At 42.2% G+C, this 16,681-nt stretch overlaps 1 protein-coding gene across 1 annotated transcript in view; it reads left to right on the top strand.

The window, feature by feature from the left end:
- The window catches only part of LOC111952651 (testin), a 41,868-nt gene extending 25,440 nt beyond the window's left edge, over positions 1-16,428 (top strand). Inside the window, exons 5-7 of the mRNA XM_023971544.3 lie at positions 7,774-7,989; positions 9,223-9,381; positions 15,204-16,428. Coding sequence (XP_023827312.1) covers positions 7,774-7,989; positions 9,223-9,381; positions 15,204-15,395 — 567 coding nt within the window. The 3' untranslated portion in view covers positions 15,396-16,428. The remainder of the gene's footprint in view (positions 1-7,773; positions 7,990-9,222; positions 9,382-15,203) is intronic.
- Positions 16,429-16,681: the final 253 nt, after the last annotated feature.

Genomic DNA, 16,681 nt, shown 5'->3' with positions numbered 1-16,681 from the left:
AAGCATTGATCGACATGGTAATGGCTCTATAGTATTGGAGGAAAGTTGATAAAACGGACCCTCCGTTACATCGTGACGTGTCATGTCGTAACGTACAGCACGCATAAAGCAACTATTTCTGTCTTACAATCTCTCTCCACCAGGTGTAGCACTTCTCTCATCGTTTAAAAATAAGAAATGGACAGTGACGGGGGTAAGGGATACCTAGTCATTTTTTGCATCATCATTGCATGCGATCATCATTCTCAAAGCCGCTGTTTACTTCTAAGATCACTTTAGCACCGCCCTAAAAACCTGATTCAAATTCGACACAAACCTTCAAATAGGTATGTAATGACACATTATATAAACTCTTTATAGTGTTTTATTTACATTTTAGAGGCGATAAGGTGATAAGTTGGACAGATCGAGTGGAAAAAAAGCAATTTTCCCACACAACATCTCTCCTTCTCACTATCACGCATTAGTTTCGCTTCCCCACCCGCCATTTATAAAAGACCCGACGGGGCTCATTGCCTGCTTGAATTATGCAGAAACGGGCAGCGTTTAGGTCATGTAATTGATAATGTTGGAAAGGAGAGAAATTGTGCTTTACAATGGTATTGACATTACAGTTGATCTGGAAGTATTACGTTTTTGGGGCGCTAAAATAAGAGCAATTGTACGGACCAAGGCGATGTACGAGTTTACGTGAGTTTACGTTAACGTTAGCTGGCTCAGTATTGAGATGACTACTGGTTTATGGTTCATTTAGCTATTTAAAGGCATTTTTATTGAAACATAGTACATGAGATTAAGATAAATACTGAGAAGGTTTATTTTTTAATACAAGTCAATGTATTAGCTAGTATGACTTTTTAAATACAGAGGATATATTATGTTACAATACTTTTTAGTCTTTTACAACATCTGACTGAATTATTGATGTTTTGCAGATGGAAATTCACCCTGGCTCAAACGTTACAGTCCTAAAGAACGTCTGGACGCCTGGGGAACGCCTGGGGCCCCAGGACCGAGTTTGGGAAACCCTGCTTTAGATGTTGACATGTTGCTGAAAAGCAACCTGAGAGGTATGTACATATATTATATAGACTGCAGAATTAGAATGATTAGAAGGGGAATAAGCCCTTAGATCATGGCTAGGAGGGGCTCTGCCTTGGGGGTGAGGGAGGAGCTTTCTCAGGCTCAATGGTTTGAAGAAGATCATTTCAGATCTTTTTGGGGGGGGTGGGGGGAGGTCTCTATCTCAGAATGCACATATATGGATAACAGGTGTTGTGTCAGAGATACATCGCCTATGAAAAGAGGCTACTTGCTGTTACCCAAACCAATTCTGTTTTGGATGGGAATGTCCGCTCCACTCGTTGTAATTCTATGCGACAATGGCTATGGTCCAGTATGTTCAGTGCCTTCGGGAAAATTATTCAGACCCCTTTTTCCACATTTTGTTACATTACAGCCTTATTCTAAAATCAATCTAAACACAATACCCCATAATGATGAATCAAAAACAGGTTTTTAGAAATGTTTGCAAATGTATTACGAATAAAAAACTGAAATAGCACATTTACATAAGTATTCAGACCCTTTACTCAGTACTATGTTGAAGCACTTTTGGCAGCGATAACAGCATCGAGTCTTCTTGGGTATGACGCTACAAGCTTGGTACACCTGTATTTGGGGCGTTTCTCCCATTCTCTGCAGATCTTCTCATGCTCTGTCAGGTTGGATGGGGAGCGTTGCTGCACAGCTATTTTCAGGTCTCTCCAGAGATGTTTGATTGGGTTCAAGTCCGGGCTCTAGCTGGGCCACTCAAGGACATTCAGAGACTTGTTCGGAAGCCACTCCTGGGTTGTCTTGGCTGTGTGCTTATGGTCGTTCTCCTGTTGGAAGGTGAACCTTCGCCCCAGTCTGAGGTCCTGAGCACTCTGGAGCAGATTTTCATCAAGGATCTCTCTGTACTTTGGTCTATTCATCTTTGCCTCGATCCTGACTAGTCTCCCAGTCCTTTCCGCTGAAAAACATCCCCACAGCATGGTGCTGCCACCACCATGCTTCACCATAGGGATGGTGACCAGGCTTCTTCCAGATGTGACGCTTGGCATTCAGGCCAAAGAGTTCAATCTTGGTTTCATCAGACCAGAAAATCTTGTCCTTTTAGGTGCCTTTTGGCAAACTCCAAGTGGCCTGTCATGTGCCTTTTACTAAGGAGTGGCTTCCGTCTGGCCACACTACCATAATGGCCTGATTGATGGAGTGCTACAGAGATGGTTGTCCTTCTGGAAACTTCTGGAAGTTTCTCCCATCTCCACAGAGGAACTCTAGAGCTCTGTCAGAGTGACCATCGGAGTTTTTGGTCACCTCCCTGACCAAGGCCCTTCTCCATTGATTGCTCAGTTCGGCCGGGCAGCCAGCTCTAGGAAGAGCCTTGGTGGTTCCAAACTGCTTCCATTTAAGAATGATGAAGGCCACTGTGTTCTTGGGTACCTTCAGACATGTTTTGGTAAACTTTCCCAGATCTGTGCCTCGACACAATCCTGTCTCGGAGCTGTACGGACAATTCCTTCGACCTCATGGCTTAGTTTTTGCTCTGACATGCACTGTCAACTGTGGGACCTTATATAGACAGGTGTGTGCCTTTCCAAATCATGTCCAATCAATTGAATTTACCACAGGTGGACTCGAATCAAGTTGTAGAAACTTCTCAAGAATGATCATTGGAAACAGGATGAACTTGAGCTGATTTTCGGTTTGAATAATCATGTAAAGTATTTTGCACCTGAGCTCAATTTCGAGTCTCTTAGCAAAGGATCTAAATACTGTAAATAAGGTAATTTTTTTTTATATACATTTGCAAAAATATGTCAAAAAAATAATTATAATAATTCGCTTTGTTATTATGGAGTATTGTGTGTAGATTGCTGCGTATTTTTTTTCTTCATGTTTTCGAATAAGGCTGTAACGTAACAAAATGTGGAAACGGTCTGAATACTTTCTGAACGCACTGTATATGTATGTATTATTTGTAGCGTTGTACACATAAGCTAGAGTCATTATCTTCAGACCTAACTAAACTTGTAATATCTGGCTGTGTCATTATACATAACGATGGTATTTATGAGATCATCTGACTCTGGGTAATTAGAAAAACAACCAATAATCTCCAAATCTCTCAGTATCACTTTAAAAATGAATTGTCCATTTTAATAAATTGAAGATGATAAAGGGATAGTTAACTTATTTTTACACCTTATAGTCCGTTTTTTTGTTAGCCATCTATGTGGGTGATGGGGGCAATTAGACAAAGTTCAATGTTTGTGGCCAAATCCCCTCAAGTTCAAAGTGGCTATTTAAACAACTCTGAAACATGGATTACAGTTTCTGCTGGCCCATAGACTACTTTCAGGGTAAGGAACCATCTGACTGGCTATGAGCTGTAAAAAAAAAAAAGTACTATCCCTTAATTTAATTTACAATTCAATCATTGCACATAGGGCATTAATGTTCAAGGATTTCTTATTGAACTGAATCTGATAATCTTTTCACAAAATTGTTTCCATAAAAAAAGAATATGCATTCATGACCCCAAACCTAACCCCTAACTGTTCTATGTACTCTTTATCTTGTATTTGTTGCTTTCTTTCCACAGATGCTGTCATGAAGAGATTCCCTGGTGCAACAAAGTGGGAACGGCTTAAAACAGTAAAATGGCTGAATTGAGAAGCGAAGAGAACATTTTTAAATGAATAGGATTAAATTTTGTTTTTGTGTCATTTGTTCTAATGTTTTATTACCATCAGTACAAGTATCACTGAAATAATTATCCCGTAACATACGGTGCGTTCGGAAGGTATTCAGACCCCTGGACTTTTTCTTCAACGAAGTACTGCATAAAGGGTCCGAATACTTATGTCAAATTGTAGTGTGTCACCATACATGTTAACAATATGTGTTAACATTTACAGTGAATCTTTCCACATTTTGTTACGTTACCCCTTTGCTATGAGACTTGAAACCTGTTTTTACTTTGTCATTATGGGGTATTGTGTGTAAATTGATGAGGAATAAAACAATTTAATCAATTTTAGAATAAGTCTATAACGTAACAAAATGTGGAAAAAGTCAAGGGGCCTGAATTCTTCCCAAATTCACTGTATATGCTAACACATATTGTTAACATGTATTGTGACATACACTACATGGCCAAAAGTATGTGGATACTCCTTCAATGTAGTGGATGTAGAGAAACATTGGCTGTAGAATGGCCTGTGCTGAAGAGCTCTGTGACTTTCAACGTGGCACCATCATAGGATAACACCTTTCCAACAAGTCAGTTCGTCAAATTTCAGCACTAATCAACTGTAAGTGCTGTTATTGTGAAGTTGAAACATCTAGGAGCAACAACGGCTCAGTTGAAAGCCACACCAGCTCACAGAACGGGATCGCCGAGTGCTGAAGTGAGTAAAAATAGTCTGTCCTTGGATGCACCACTCACTACTGAGTTCCAAACTGCCTCTGGAAGCAACGTCAGCACAATAACTGTTTGTCGGGAGCTTCATGAAATGGGTTTCCATGGCCGAGCAACCGTACGCAAGTCTAAGATCACCATGCACAATGCCAAGCTTCGGCTGGAGTGATGTAAAGCTCGCCGCCATTGGACTTTGGAGCAGCGGAAACGCGTTCTCTGGAGCGATGAATCACGCTTCACGATGCAGCAGTCAATTCTGGGTTTGACAGATGCCAAGATAACGCTACCTGCACGAATGCATATTGCCAACTGTAAAGTTTGGTGGAGGAAGAATAATTGTCTGGGGTTGTTTTTCATGGTTCGGGCTTGGCCCCTTAGTTCCAGTGGAGGGAAATCTTAACGCTACAACATACAATGACATTCTAGACAACTTTTTTTACTTTGTGGCAACAGTTTTGGGAAGGCCCTTTAATGTTTCAACATAACAATGGCTCTGTGCACAAAGCGAGGTCCATACAACATCTGTTGTCAAACGGTGTGGAAGAACTTGACTGGCCTGCACAGAGCACTGACCTCAACCCCATCAAACACCTTTGGGATGAATTGGAACACTGACTGCGAGCCAGGCCTAATCGTCCAACATCGTTGCCTGACCTCACTAATACTCTTGTGGCTGATTGGTAGCAAGTGCCCGCAGCAGTGTTCTAACATCTAGTGGAAAGCCTTCCCAGAAGACTGTAGGCTGTTAGATCAACAAAGGGGACCAACTCCATTTTTGGGAATGAGACGATATATAACAATATATATATATCTTTTCCATATATAATATGGGTTCATGTTGTAACCAGAAAAGTGATAAACAAATCAAAATATATTTGAGATTCTTCAAAGTAGCCATCCTTTGCCTTAATGACAGCTTTGCACAATCTTGGCATTCTCTCAACCAGCATCATGAGGTAGTCACCTAGAATGCATTTCAGTTAACAGGTGTGCCTTGTTAAAAGTTAATTTGTGGAATTTCTTTCTTTCTTCATGCGTTTGAGACAATCAGTTGTGTTGTGACAAGGTAGTGGTGGTATACAGAACATAACCCTATTTGGTAAAACACCAAGTCCATATTATGGCAAGAACAGCTCAAATAAGCAAAGAGAAATGACAGTCCATCATTACTTTAAGACATGAAGGTCAGTCAATGTGGAAAATTTCAAGAACTTTGAAAGTTTCTTCAAGTGCTGTCACAAAAACCATCAAGCGCTATGATGAAACTGGCTCTCATCCGGACCGCCACGGGAAAGGAAAACCCAGAATTACCTCTGCTGCAGAGGATAAGTTAATTAGAGTTACCAGCCTCAGAAATTGCAGCCCAAATAAATGCTTCACGTAGTTCAAGTAACAGACACATCTCAACATCAAATGTTCAGAGGAGACTGCGCGAGTCAGGCCTTCATGGTCGAATTGCTGCAAAGAAACCACTACTGAAGGACACCAATAATAAGAAGAGACTTGCTTTTACCAAGAAACACGAGCAATCGACATTAGACCAGTCTAAATCTGTAATTTGGTCTGATGAGTCTAAATTTGAGACTTTTGGATCCAACCGCACGCAGTGTCTTTGTGAAACGCAGATGGATGATCTCCGCATGTGTAGTTCCCACCGTGAAGCATGGAGGAAGTGTGATGGTGTGGGGGTGCTTTGCTGGTGATACTGTCAGTGATTTATGTAGAATTCAAGGCACACTTAACCAGTATGGCTACCACAGCATTCTGCAGTGATATGCCATCCCATCTGGTTTGCGCTCAGTGGGACTATTATTTATTTTTCAACAGAACAATGACCCAACACACCTCCAGGCTGTGTAAGAGCTATTTAACCAAGAAGGAGAGTGATGGAGTGCTGCATCAGATGACCTGGCCTCCACAATCACCCGAACGTAACCCAATTGAGATGGTTTGGGATGATTTGGACCGCAGAGTGAAGGAGAAGCAGCCAACAAGTGCTCAGCATATGTCGGAATTCTTTCAAGACTGTTGGAAAAGTATTCCAGGTGAAGCTGGTTGAGAGAATGCCAAGAGTGTGCAAAGTTGTCATCAAGGCAAAGGGTGGCTTCTTTGAAGAATCTAAAATATAACATGTTTTTTATTTGTTTAACACTTTTTTTGGTTACTACATGATTCCATATGTGTTATTTCATAGTTTTGATGTCTTCACTATTATTCTACAATGTAGAAAATAGTAAAAATAAAGAAAACCTCTTGAATGAGTAGGTGTGTCCAAACTTTTGACTGGTACTCTATGTGTAGTCACCTTAGGGCCATGAACTACATAAAGCATTTAGAACTTTTATAATTCAAAAACGTCAAATACTGTCATAACCTCAAAACTTTAAACAATATGGTGATATGATATTTTGGCCATATTTCCCAGCCCTACCCCTGAGCCATTTGATAAATGAGGGGTAATTTCTAAGATTGTTTTCCGCCATCCAATGCTTTTAAATCTATGAGGGGGGAATGAGGGAGTGTACGTAGAGTGGACTTAATCAAAGAGCCGGTATGCACTTCCTCAAAATAGTCCAAATGAATCTAAGATAAATCAAGAAATCTGTCATTTTTGACATTTTGCCAAGGAGGTCTTAGTTACGCAATTTTACATCTATGTTTGGTGAAGTTTTTCTCAAGTGAAAAAATGTGCATGAAAAATAGTCGTCTCCCATTGAATCACAACAAACACTTAATGGAAGAATCCCGTCATAATATATACGCTAACCATTTCTACTGGGAAGAATGCGACGGGCTTAATTCCCAGCAGAGAATAGTATCTGGTATTTTAGATATAGAACGTAAATTCAACAGGCCACAAGATGGAGCCAGGAGTAAAAATATCAATCACTTTTTGGCGGAAAGTTTTGTACACTTTTGCATGGTGATTTGTTTATCGTGGTTTTAATGTACCATTTTTCCATCTAACAGAGATTTGGCTCATGCAAACCCCTGTCTGTCTGTCTCTACTCGTCTCTCCCCATATGCAGTTAGTTATTCAAACTGAATGATTTTTTAAAAATTTATGGGCATTGTCAGGCAGTGTCTTAAACTGCATAATGATAACAATGATTATGATTTAAGTGTATAATGGCAATTGCATAAAATAATAGGATGGGTCTATGCTACAGAGCCATTTTTTTGTGAGGGCATTGCTAATGAAGGTCTCCTTCCTCCTTTTTATCTCCTCTCCTTCCCTCTCCTCCTTGCTTCCCACTCTCTCCTTCCTCCCCTCTGTTCCTCATACCCCCCTGCCCCTCCTCCAGTCGTGCCACCAGTGCCAACTGCCCATGCGTCAGGGCGAGCCTGCGGTGTACGCAGAGCGTGCTGGCTACGACAAGCTGTGGCACCCGGCCTGCTTTGTATGCTGTACCTGCTCAGAGCTCCTGGTGGACATGATCTACTTCTGGAAGAAGGGACAGCTCTACTGCGGACGCCACTATGGAGACAGCGAGAAGCCCCGCTGTGGAGGCTGTGACGAGGTGAGGGATTTGAGGGGGGAGGCAGGGAGGAGAGAGGTGAGGGGGGAGGCAGGGAGAAGYGAGGTGAGGGGGGGAGGCAGGGAGAAGAGGGGTGAGGGATGAAGGACGAAGGGACAGGTGCACTAGGATGTCACTACGGAGACAGCGAGAAGGGGGAAGGTGTGAGAAGGTGAGGAGGGATGGGGAAGACAGGGGTGTTAAAGGAAGAGAGGTCAACAGGAGAGTAAGATTGTTATTCACACACTTTATGTAGATTCAGGTGTGTAGAGAGGAAAAAACTGCAACGCAAACAAAAATAGATGTACTGTAGGGAAGAGTGGGGTAATTCAACCAAAGTGGTATGTTGAGCCACCCTTGTTTCTAGGAAATCATACACAAAATTCATAATTTGACCACATATTTAGGAAGAGGTCATTGTTTGATGGAGTCTGAAGTTAGAAACCACATGGAAAAAGTGGTAAGCAAGTTAGGTTAAAAAAAACATGGATTTTCACCAAGTCAAATGGATGTATTGTTTGAGGTTGCATGATCCTTGTATCTACACCAATGTAGATCATTTTAAGATTGTACTATACATCAGCTGGAGTCTCTATAAACTTCAGGATGTGGTTCTAAACCTAGCGTGAATGTGCATCCTTGTAGCTGTATGGGCTAATATAGTCAAAATGTTTACCTTTGGGTAAGTTGGGCCAATGGTTGAGCCAAAAGCATGTTGAACAAATTGAAGTATTTTCTTCTCAGGTGTAATGCAAGGCATTATCGCTGGGATATGATGTAAAAACAGGGCCTTGGTCTATGTAAAAGTGTTTTAAAAAAAGTACAAAGCCTGTGATAAAAGATACTTAAAATGATTAAAATACAAACTATTTTGATTCTGTTGAATTGTGTTTGGGAAATAAAGATTGACGTGTTTTAAAAAGGTAGTGGTAATATTTCATTCAGTACAGAAATGTGTAGGCGGCTTTACTTACCCTGTCCCGCGGCTCAACCAAACCCCTACCCCATTTTTTGGAAAAGCTATGTTTTCAAAACTTTAAGTGTTTACATAAATTCTGGTTTATTTCCAGGGATACACAACATCCTGAAATATATGTAGATATTGTTTGAAAGAATACTATATTTCCCTTCACGGAGTGATGCTGAATGTAAAAAAAAATGGCTCAACCTGCTTTCTTTATTGCTCTTCAATGTGTTGAATTAACTGTATCATGACGTGTGTGTGTGTCTCTACAGCTGATCTTCAGTAATGAGTACACACAGGCCGAGGACCAGAACTGGCACCTGAAGCACTTCTGCTGCTTCGACTGTGACTGTGTTCTGGCTGGAGAGACCTACGTTATGGAGAACAACAAGCCTGTCTGCAAGCCCTGCTACATGAAGAGCCACGCAGTAGTAAGGACAGAGAGGGAGTGTGTCTGTGTCAAATCAAATGAAAGTTTATTGGTCGCGCACACAGATTTGCAGATGTTATCGCAGATGCAGCGAAGACCTTATGTTTCTCGCTCCAACAGTGTAGTAACATCTAGCAATACAACAACAATACACACATAATCCAAAGAGTAAAAAAATATATCAGAACGCGCAATGTCAGAATCCAGAGTATAAATATACACACAGAGTATACAAAACATTAAGAAGACATGCTCTTTCCATGACATAGACTAACCAGGTGATTCCGGGTGAAAGCTATGATCCCTTATTGATGTAAATTGTTAAATACACTTCAATTAATGTAGATGAATGGGAGGGGATAGGTTAAAGAAGGATTTTTAACCCTTGAGATAAGCCTGGGATATCTGGAAGGTGTTCCTAATGTTTGGTATACTCAGGACCTGTGTATATATACAGTACCAGTCAAAAGTTTGCTGGGTTTTTCCTGGGTTTTTCTTTATTTTTACTATTTTCTACATTGTAGAATAATAGTGAAGACATCAAAGCTATGATATAACACATATGGAATCATGTAGTAACCCAAAAAGTGTTAACCAAATCAAAATATATGTTATATTTGAGATTCTTCAAAGTAGCCACCTTTTGCCTTGATGACAGCTTTGCACACTCTTGGCATTCTCTCAACCAGCTTRACTAGGAATGCTTTTCCAACAGTCTTGAAGGAGTTCCCACATATGCTGAGCACTTGTTGGCTGCTTCTCCTTCACTCTGCGGTCCAACTCATCCAAAACCATCTCAATTGGGTTGAGGTCAGGTGATTGTGGAGGCCAGGTTATCTGATGTAGCACTCCATCACTCCCCTCCTTGGTCAAATAGCCCTTACACAGCCTGGAGGTGTGTTGGGTCATTGTCCTGTTGAAAAACAAATGATAGTCCCACTAAGTGCAAACCAGATGGGATGGCGTATCGCTGCAGAATGCTATGGTAGCCATGCTGGTTGTGTGCCTTGAATTCTAAATAAATCACTGACAGTGTCACCAGCAAAGCACCCCCACACCATCACACCTTATCCTCCATGCTTCATGGTGAGAACCACACATGCAGAGATCATTCATTCACCTACTCTGCGTCTCACAGAGACACAGCGGTTGGAACCAAAATATGTGTAATTTCATAGTTTGATGTCTTCACTATTATTCTACAATGTGGAAAATGGTAAAAATAAAGAAAAACCCTTGAATGAGTAGGTGTGTCCAAAATGAAAATGTTGACTGGTACTGTGTGTATATATGTATATATATAGTTTGCTGAAAATAAACTCAGTTGACTGTTAGAGGACGTTTCTTTTTTTGCTGAGTTTTAGATATATATATATATATAAATAAAACTCAGCAAAAAAAGAAACGTCCTCTAACAGTCAACTGAGTTTATTTTCAGCAAACTTAACATGTGTAAATATTTGTATGAACATAATAAGATGCAACAACTGAGACATAAACTTAACAAGTTCCACAGACATGTGACTAACAGAAATGGAATAATGTGCCCCTGAACAAAGTGGGGGTCAAAATCAAAAGTAACAGTCAGTATCTGGTGTGGCCACCAGCTGCATTAAGTACAGCAGTGCATCTCCTCCTCATGGACTGCACCATATTTGTCAGTTCTTGCTGTGAGATGTTACCCCACTCATCCACCAAGGCACCTGCAAGTTCCCGGACATTTCTGGGAGGAATGGCCCTAGCCATCACCCTCCGATCCAACAGGTCCCAGACGTGCTTAATGGGATTGAGATCCTGGCTCTTCGCTGGCCATAGCAGAACACTGACATTCCTGTCTTGCAGGAAATCACGCACAGAACGAGCAGTATGGCTGGTGGCATTGTCATGCTGGAGGGTCATGTCAGGATGAGCCTGCAGGAAGGGTACCACATGTAACGCACAGCGTTGAGATTGCCTGCAATGACAACAAGCTCAGTCCAAAGATGCTGTGACACATCACCCCAAACCATGACGGACCCTCCACCTCGATCCCGCTCCAGAGTACAGGCCTCGGTGTAACGCTCATTCCTTCAACGATAAACGCGAATCCGAACATCACCCCTGGTGAGACAAATCCGCGACTCGTCAGAGAATAACACTTTTTGCCAGTCCTGTCTGGTCCAGCGACAATGGGTTTGTGCCCATGGGTGACGTTTTTGCCGGTGATGTCTGGTGAGGACCTGCCTTACAACATGCCTACAAGCCCTCAGTCCAGCCTCTCTCAGCATATTGCGGACAGTCTGAGCACTGATGGAGGGATTGTGCATTCCTGGTGTAACTCTGGCAGTTGTTGTTGCCATCCTGTACCTGTCACGCAGGTGTGATGTTCGGATGTATCGATCCTGTGCAGGTGTTGTTACACGTGGTCTGCCACTGCGAGGACGATAAGCTGTCCGTCCTGTTTCCCTGTAGCGCTGTCTTAGGCGTCCCACAGTATGAACATTGCAATTTATTGCCCTGGCTACATCTGCAGTCCTCATGCCTCCTTTCAGCATGCCTAAGGCACGTTCACGCAGATGAGCAGGGACCCTGGGCATCTTTCCTTTGGTGTTTTTCAGAGTCAGTAGAAAGGCCTCTTTAGTGTCCTACGTTTTCATAACTGTGACCTTAATTGCCTACTGTCTGTAAGCTATTAGTGTCTTAACGACCGTTCCACAGTTGTATGTTCATTAATTGTTTATGGTTCATTGGACAAGCATGGGAAACAGTGTTTAAACCCTTTACAATGAAGATATGTGAAGTTGTTTGGATTTTTACAATTTATCTTTGAAAGACAGGGTCATGAAAAAGGGACGTTTCTTTTTTTGCTGTGTGGTGTGGTGTTGTGTGTGTGTGTGTGTGTGTGTGTGTGTGTGTGTGTGTGTGTGTGTGTTACAGGTGGATATACAGTTGAAGTCGGATGTTTACATACACTTAGGTTGGAGTCATTAAATCTAGTTTTTCAACCACTCCAAAAATGTCTTGTTAACAATCTATAGTTTTTGCAAGTTGGTAACGGACATCTACTTTGTGTATGACACAAGTCATTTTTCCAACAATTGTTTACAGACAGATTATTTCACTTATAATTCACTGTATCACAATTCGAGTGGGTCAGAAGTTTACATACACTAAGTTGACTGTGCCTTTAAACAGCTCGGAAAACTCCAGAAAATTATGTCATGGCTTTAGAAGCTTCCGATAGGCAAATTTACATCATTTGAGTCAATTGGTGTTGTACCTGTGGATATATTTCAAGGCCTACCTTCAAACTCAGTGCCTCTTTGCTTGATATCATGGGAAAATCAAAAGAAATCAGCCAAGACCTCAGAAAAATTATTGTAGACCTCCACAAGTCTGGTTGATCCTTGGCAGCAATTTCCAAATGCCTGAAGGTACCACGTTCATCTGTGCAAACAATAGTACGCAAGTATCAACACCATGAAACCATGCAGTCGTCATACCGCTCAGGAAGGAGACGAGTTCTGTCTCCTAGAGATTAACGTACTTTGGTGCGAAAAGTGCAAATCAGTCCCAGAACAACAGCAAAGGACCTTGTGAAGATGCTGGAGGAAACGGGTACCAAAGTATCTATATATCCACAGTAAAACGAATACTATATCGACATTACCTGAAAGGCCGCTCAGCAAGGAAGAAGCCACTGCTCCAAAACCACCATAAAAAAGCCAGACTACAGTGTGCAACTGCACATTGGGACAAAGATCGTACTTTTTGGAGAAATGTCCTCTGGTCTGATGAAACAAAAATGGCCATAAAGACCATCATTATGTTTGGAGGAAAAAGGGGGAGGCTTGCAAGCCGAAGAACACCATCCCAACCGTGAAGCATCATGGGTGGCAGCATCATGTTGTGGGGGTTCTTTGCTGCAGGAGGGCCTGGTGCACTTCACAAAATAGATGGCATCATGAGGTAGGAAAATTATCTGTATATATTGAAACAACATCTCAAGACATCAGTCAGGAAGTTAAAGCTTGGTCGCAAATGGGTCTTCCAAATGGACAATAACCCCAAGCATACTTCCAAAGTTGTGGCAAAATGGCTTAAGGACAACAAAGTCTAGGTATTGGAGTGGCCAACACAAAGCCCTGACCTCAATCCTATAGAAAATGTGTGGGCAGAACTGAAAAAGCGTATGCGAGCAAGGAGGCCTACAAACCTGACTGTTACACCAGCTCTGTCAGGAGGAATGGGCCACAATTCACCCAACTTATTGTGGGAAGTTTGTGGAAGGCTAAATTAAACGTTTGACCCAAGTTAAACAATTTAAAGGCAATGCTACCAAATAGTAATTGACCCACTGGGAATATGATGAAAGAAATAAAAGCTGAAATAAATCATTCTCTCTACTATTATTCTGACATTTCAAATTCTTAAAACAAAGTGGTGATCCTAACTGACCTAAGACAGGGAATGTTCACTAGGATTAAATGTCAGGAATTGTGAAAAACTGAGTTTAAATGTATTTGGCTAAGGTGTATGTAAACTTCCGACTTCAACTGTATATGGCGTGTATAGACAGCATGGACAGTATATGAATAGAAAAGGTGTACAGCAGTAGTTATACTGTATAGGATGAGCCATGACTAGAATACAGTATATGCATATAAAGTGGGTAAATATTCTGTAAACTGATTAAGTGACCAGTATTCAATGTCTCTATATACATGCGGCAGCAGTCCCTAAGAGTACCAGCCGTTGGCCAGCTAGTGATAGTTGTTCAACAGTCTGATAGCCTGGAAATAGAGAGACTGAAAAGCATCTTCTGTCTCGGCTTTGTTACACCTGTACTATCTCCGTCTGCTAGATGGTAGCAGGAGGAACAGGCCATGGCTCGGTGGTCCTTGATCATCTTCTTGGCCTTCCTATGAAGTGTGCCCCCGGTGATGCGTTGGGCTCACCGCACCACACTCTGGAGAGCCATGCAGTTGCGGGTGGTACAGTTGCCTTACCAGGCGGGGATGCAGCCCGGCAGAATGCTCTCAATGGTGCATCTGTAAAAGTTTGTGAAGGTCTTGGGGGGCCATGCTGAATTTCTTCAGCCTCCTGAGGTTGAAGAGGCGCTGTTGTCCCTTCTTCACCTTGGGTGTCGGTGTGGTGGGACCATTTCTGGTCCTTGGTGATGTGAACAGCGTTTGACCCCCTCCACTGCGGCACCATCGATGTGGATGGGCTTGTGCTCTCTATGCCGTCTCCTGTTGTCCCATTCAGCTCCTTTGTTTGAGGGAGAGGTTATTTCCCCGGAACCACTCCTTTCTGTAGGCTGTCTCATCGTTGTTGGTGATCAGGCAAACTTGATGATGGAGTTGGTGCGTAGCCACACAGTCATGGGTCAACAGGGAGGACAGGAAGGGGCTAAGCACACACCTCTGTGGGCCCCTGTGTTGAGGATCAGCGTGGTGGAGGTGTTGTTGCCTACCCTCACCCCCTGGGGGCGACCCGTCAGGAAGTCTGGGACCCAGTTGCACAGGGAGGGGTTCAGTCCCAGGGCCATGAACTTAGTAATGAGCTTGGGCGCACTATGGTGTTGAAAGTCGAGCTGTAGTCGACGAACAGCATTCTCAAATAGGTATTCCTCTTCTCCAGGTGGGATAGGGCGTTGTGCAGTGCAGTGGCTATTGTGCACGTGCATGCATGTGTACCTGCGCGTGTGTGTGATATGATACCCTGTATTAAATGTGTACACTGTATATCGTATACATGAGATTACAACTCTCTGCTACATACTTTTGTCTACGTTGAATATGTGTGTGTGATTTAAACACACATCCTCTCCTCACTCTACAGGTATGTACAGCCTGTCAGAAGTCAGTGGAGCCCGAGGCCCAGCGTGTCTCCTACGGGGAGTTCTACTGGCACGCTGAGCCCCAGTGCTTCCAGTGCTCCTGCTGTGCTAAGTGTCTCGTTGGAGAGCGCTTTATGGCCATACAGGGCATGCTCTTCTGCTCTGTCGAGTGCAAGAGGAAGACCATGACCTAAGAAGACTATGGCCCAGAGCAGCGCACCGCAGCTCAACCTGATGACAAAATTATTCAAGTCTGGTCTAGAATGCGAACAATGGCCATTTCCCTTGAGCCTCAAACAACGTGGCTCAGTCTGCAACTGATTCTTGCCCAGATCACAATCAACTCTGCTCCTGATGACAACCAACCCCAGTCCTGAACTCAGCTAATTTTAGTTTTCACTCTGCTTATTTCCGCTCAAGACTGCAACCAATCATCTTAAAAACAGTTGGGAAATACCTCAATATTGTCTGTTTCTCACTTGACATGCACTGTTTTGTTCTACTGTGTCTCAATGAAACTACTCTAGTTTTATTGAGATACATTTTGTTGAAGTCTTGTTTCAGCACACTTGTAATCTCACAGTCACTTATTCATCCGAGTGTAAATCGGCTTTGGATTCACTATTCTGTCTACTACCAAAATAACTACCTTGGGTTGTTCTCATATCATTCGGCCTGTTGCTTTCTCTCTAGAATGTACTACTGATTACAGATATCCAACTCTAAGCAGCAGTACAATAGCAATAACCTTACAAGAAATGATGCTTTATGTGCAGTGTTTCTTTTCCGCTAGAAGCAGCTCTTCATTGTTGTTACAGGCGGATAAGTATCTGACTATGCCAAGTGGCTGACTGATTCTCTTCAACACGGTCCTGGAGAACCCAGGGGAACGCAGGTTTTCACAAGTGACACTATATTATGGAAAACATCACTGAAATGGGAAGGCAGGTGATGTCATATCTATGTGATCTACAGCACATCTTCAAATTACGACTACTCTTGAGGACCAACGAAATGATAAGCAGAAATGAGAAAGTGCTGTTCTGTCTACTGTGGTGTCTAATTACCTGCGTCCTCCTTTCTTTCCTGCTGTCTTTTTTATATTATAATATTGTCTTCACAATAATTTGCCATTTGCTTTCCGTTGTTTCTTGCTCAATGAAAAGCACTTTATGATATTTTCTCCTCACGCTCTTACAACCTAATAAAGATTTTTGCCATGATTAATCCTGTTTGGTTCATACTGCGTCCTCCTTTCTTTCCTGCTGTCTTTTTTATATTATAATATTGTCTTCACAATAATTTGCCATTTGCTTTCCGTTGTTTCTTGCTCAATGAAAAGCACTTTATGATATTTTCTCCTCACGCTCTTACAACCTAATAAAGATTTTTGCCATGATTAATCCTGTTTGGTTCATACTGCGTCCTCCTTTCTTTCCTGCTGTCTTTTTTATATTATAATATTGTCTTCACAATAATT

The sequence above is a fragment of the Salvelinus sp. IW2-2015 genome, linkage group LG26 (genome assembly GCF_002910315.2).
Source record: "Salvelinus sp. IW2-2015 linkage group LG26, ASM291031v2, whole genome shotgun sequence".
Taxonomy (NCBI): Eukaryota; Metazoa; Chordata; class Actinopteri; order Salmoniformes; family Salmonidae; genus Salvelinus; species Salvelinus sp. IW2-2015.
The sequence above is the reverse complement of the archived record's forward strand: the minus strand, read 5'-3'. Positions and strand labels throughout refer to the sequence as shown.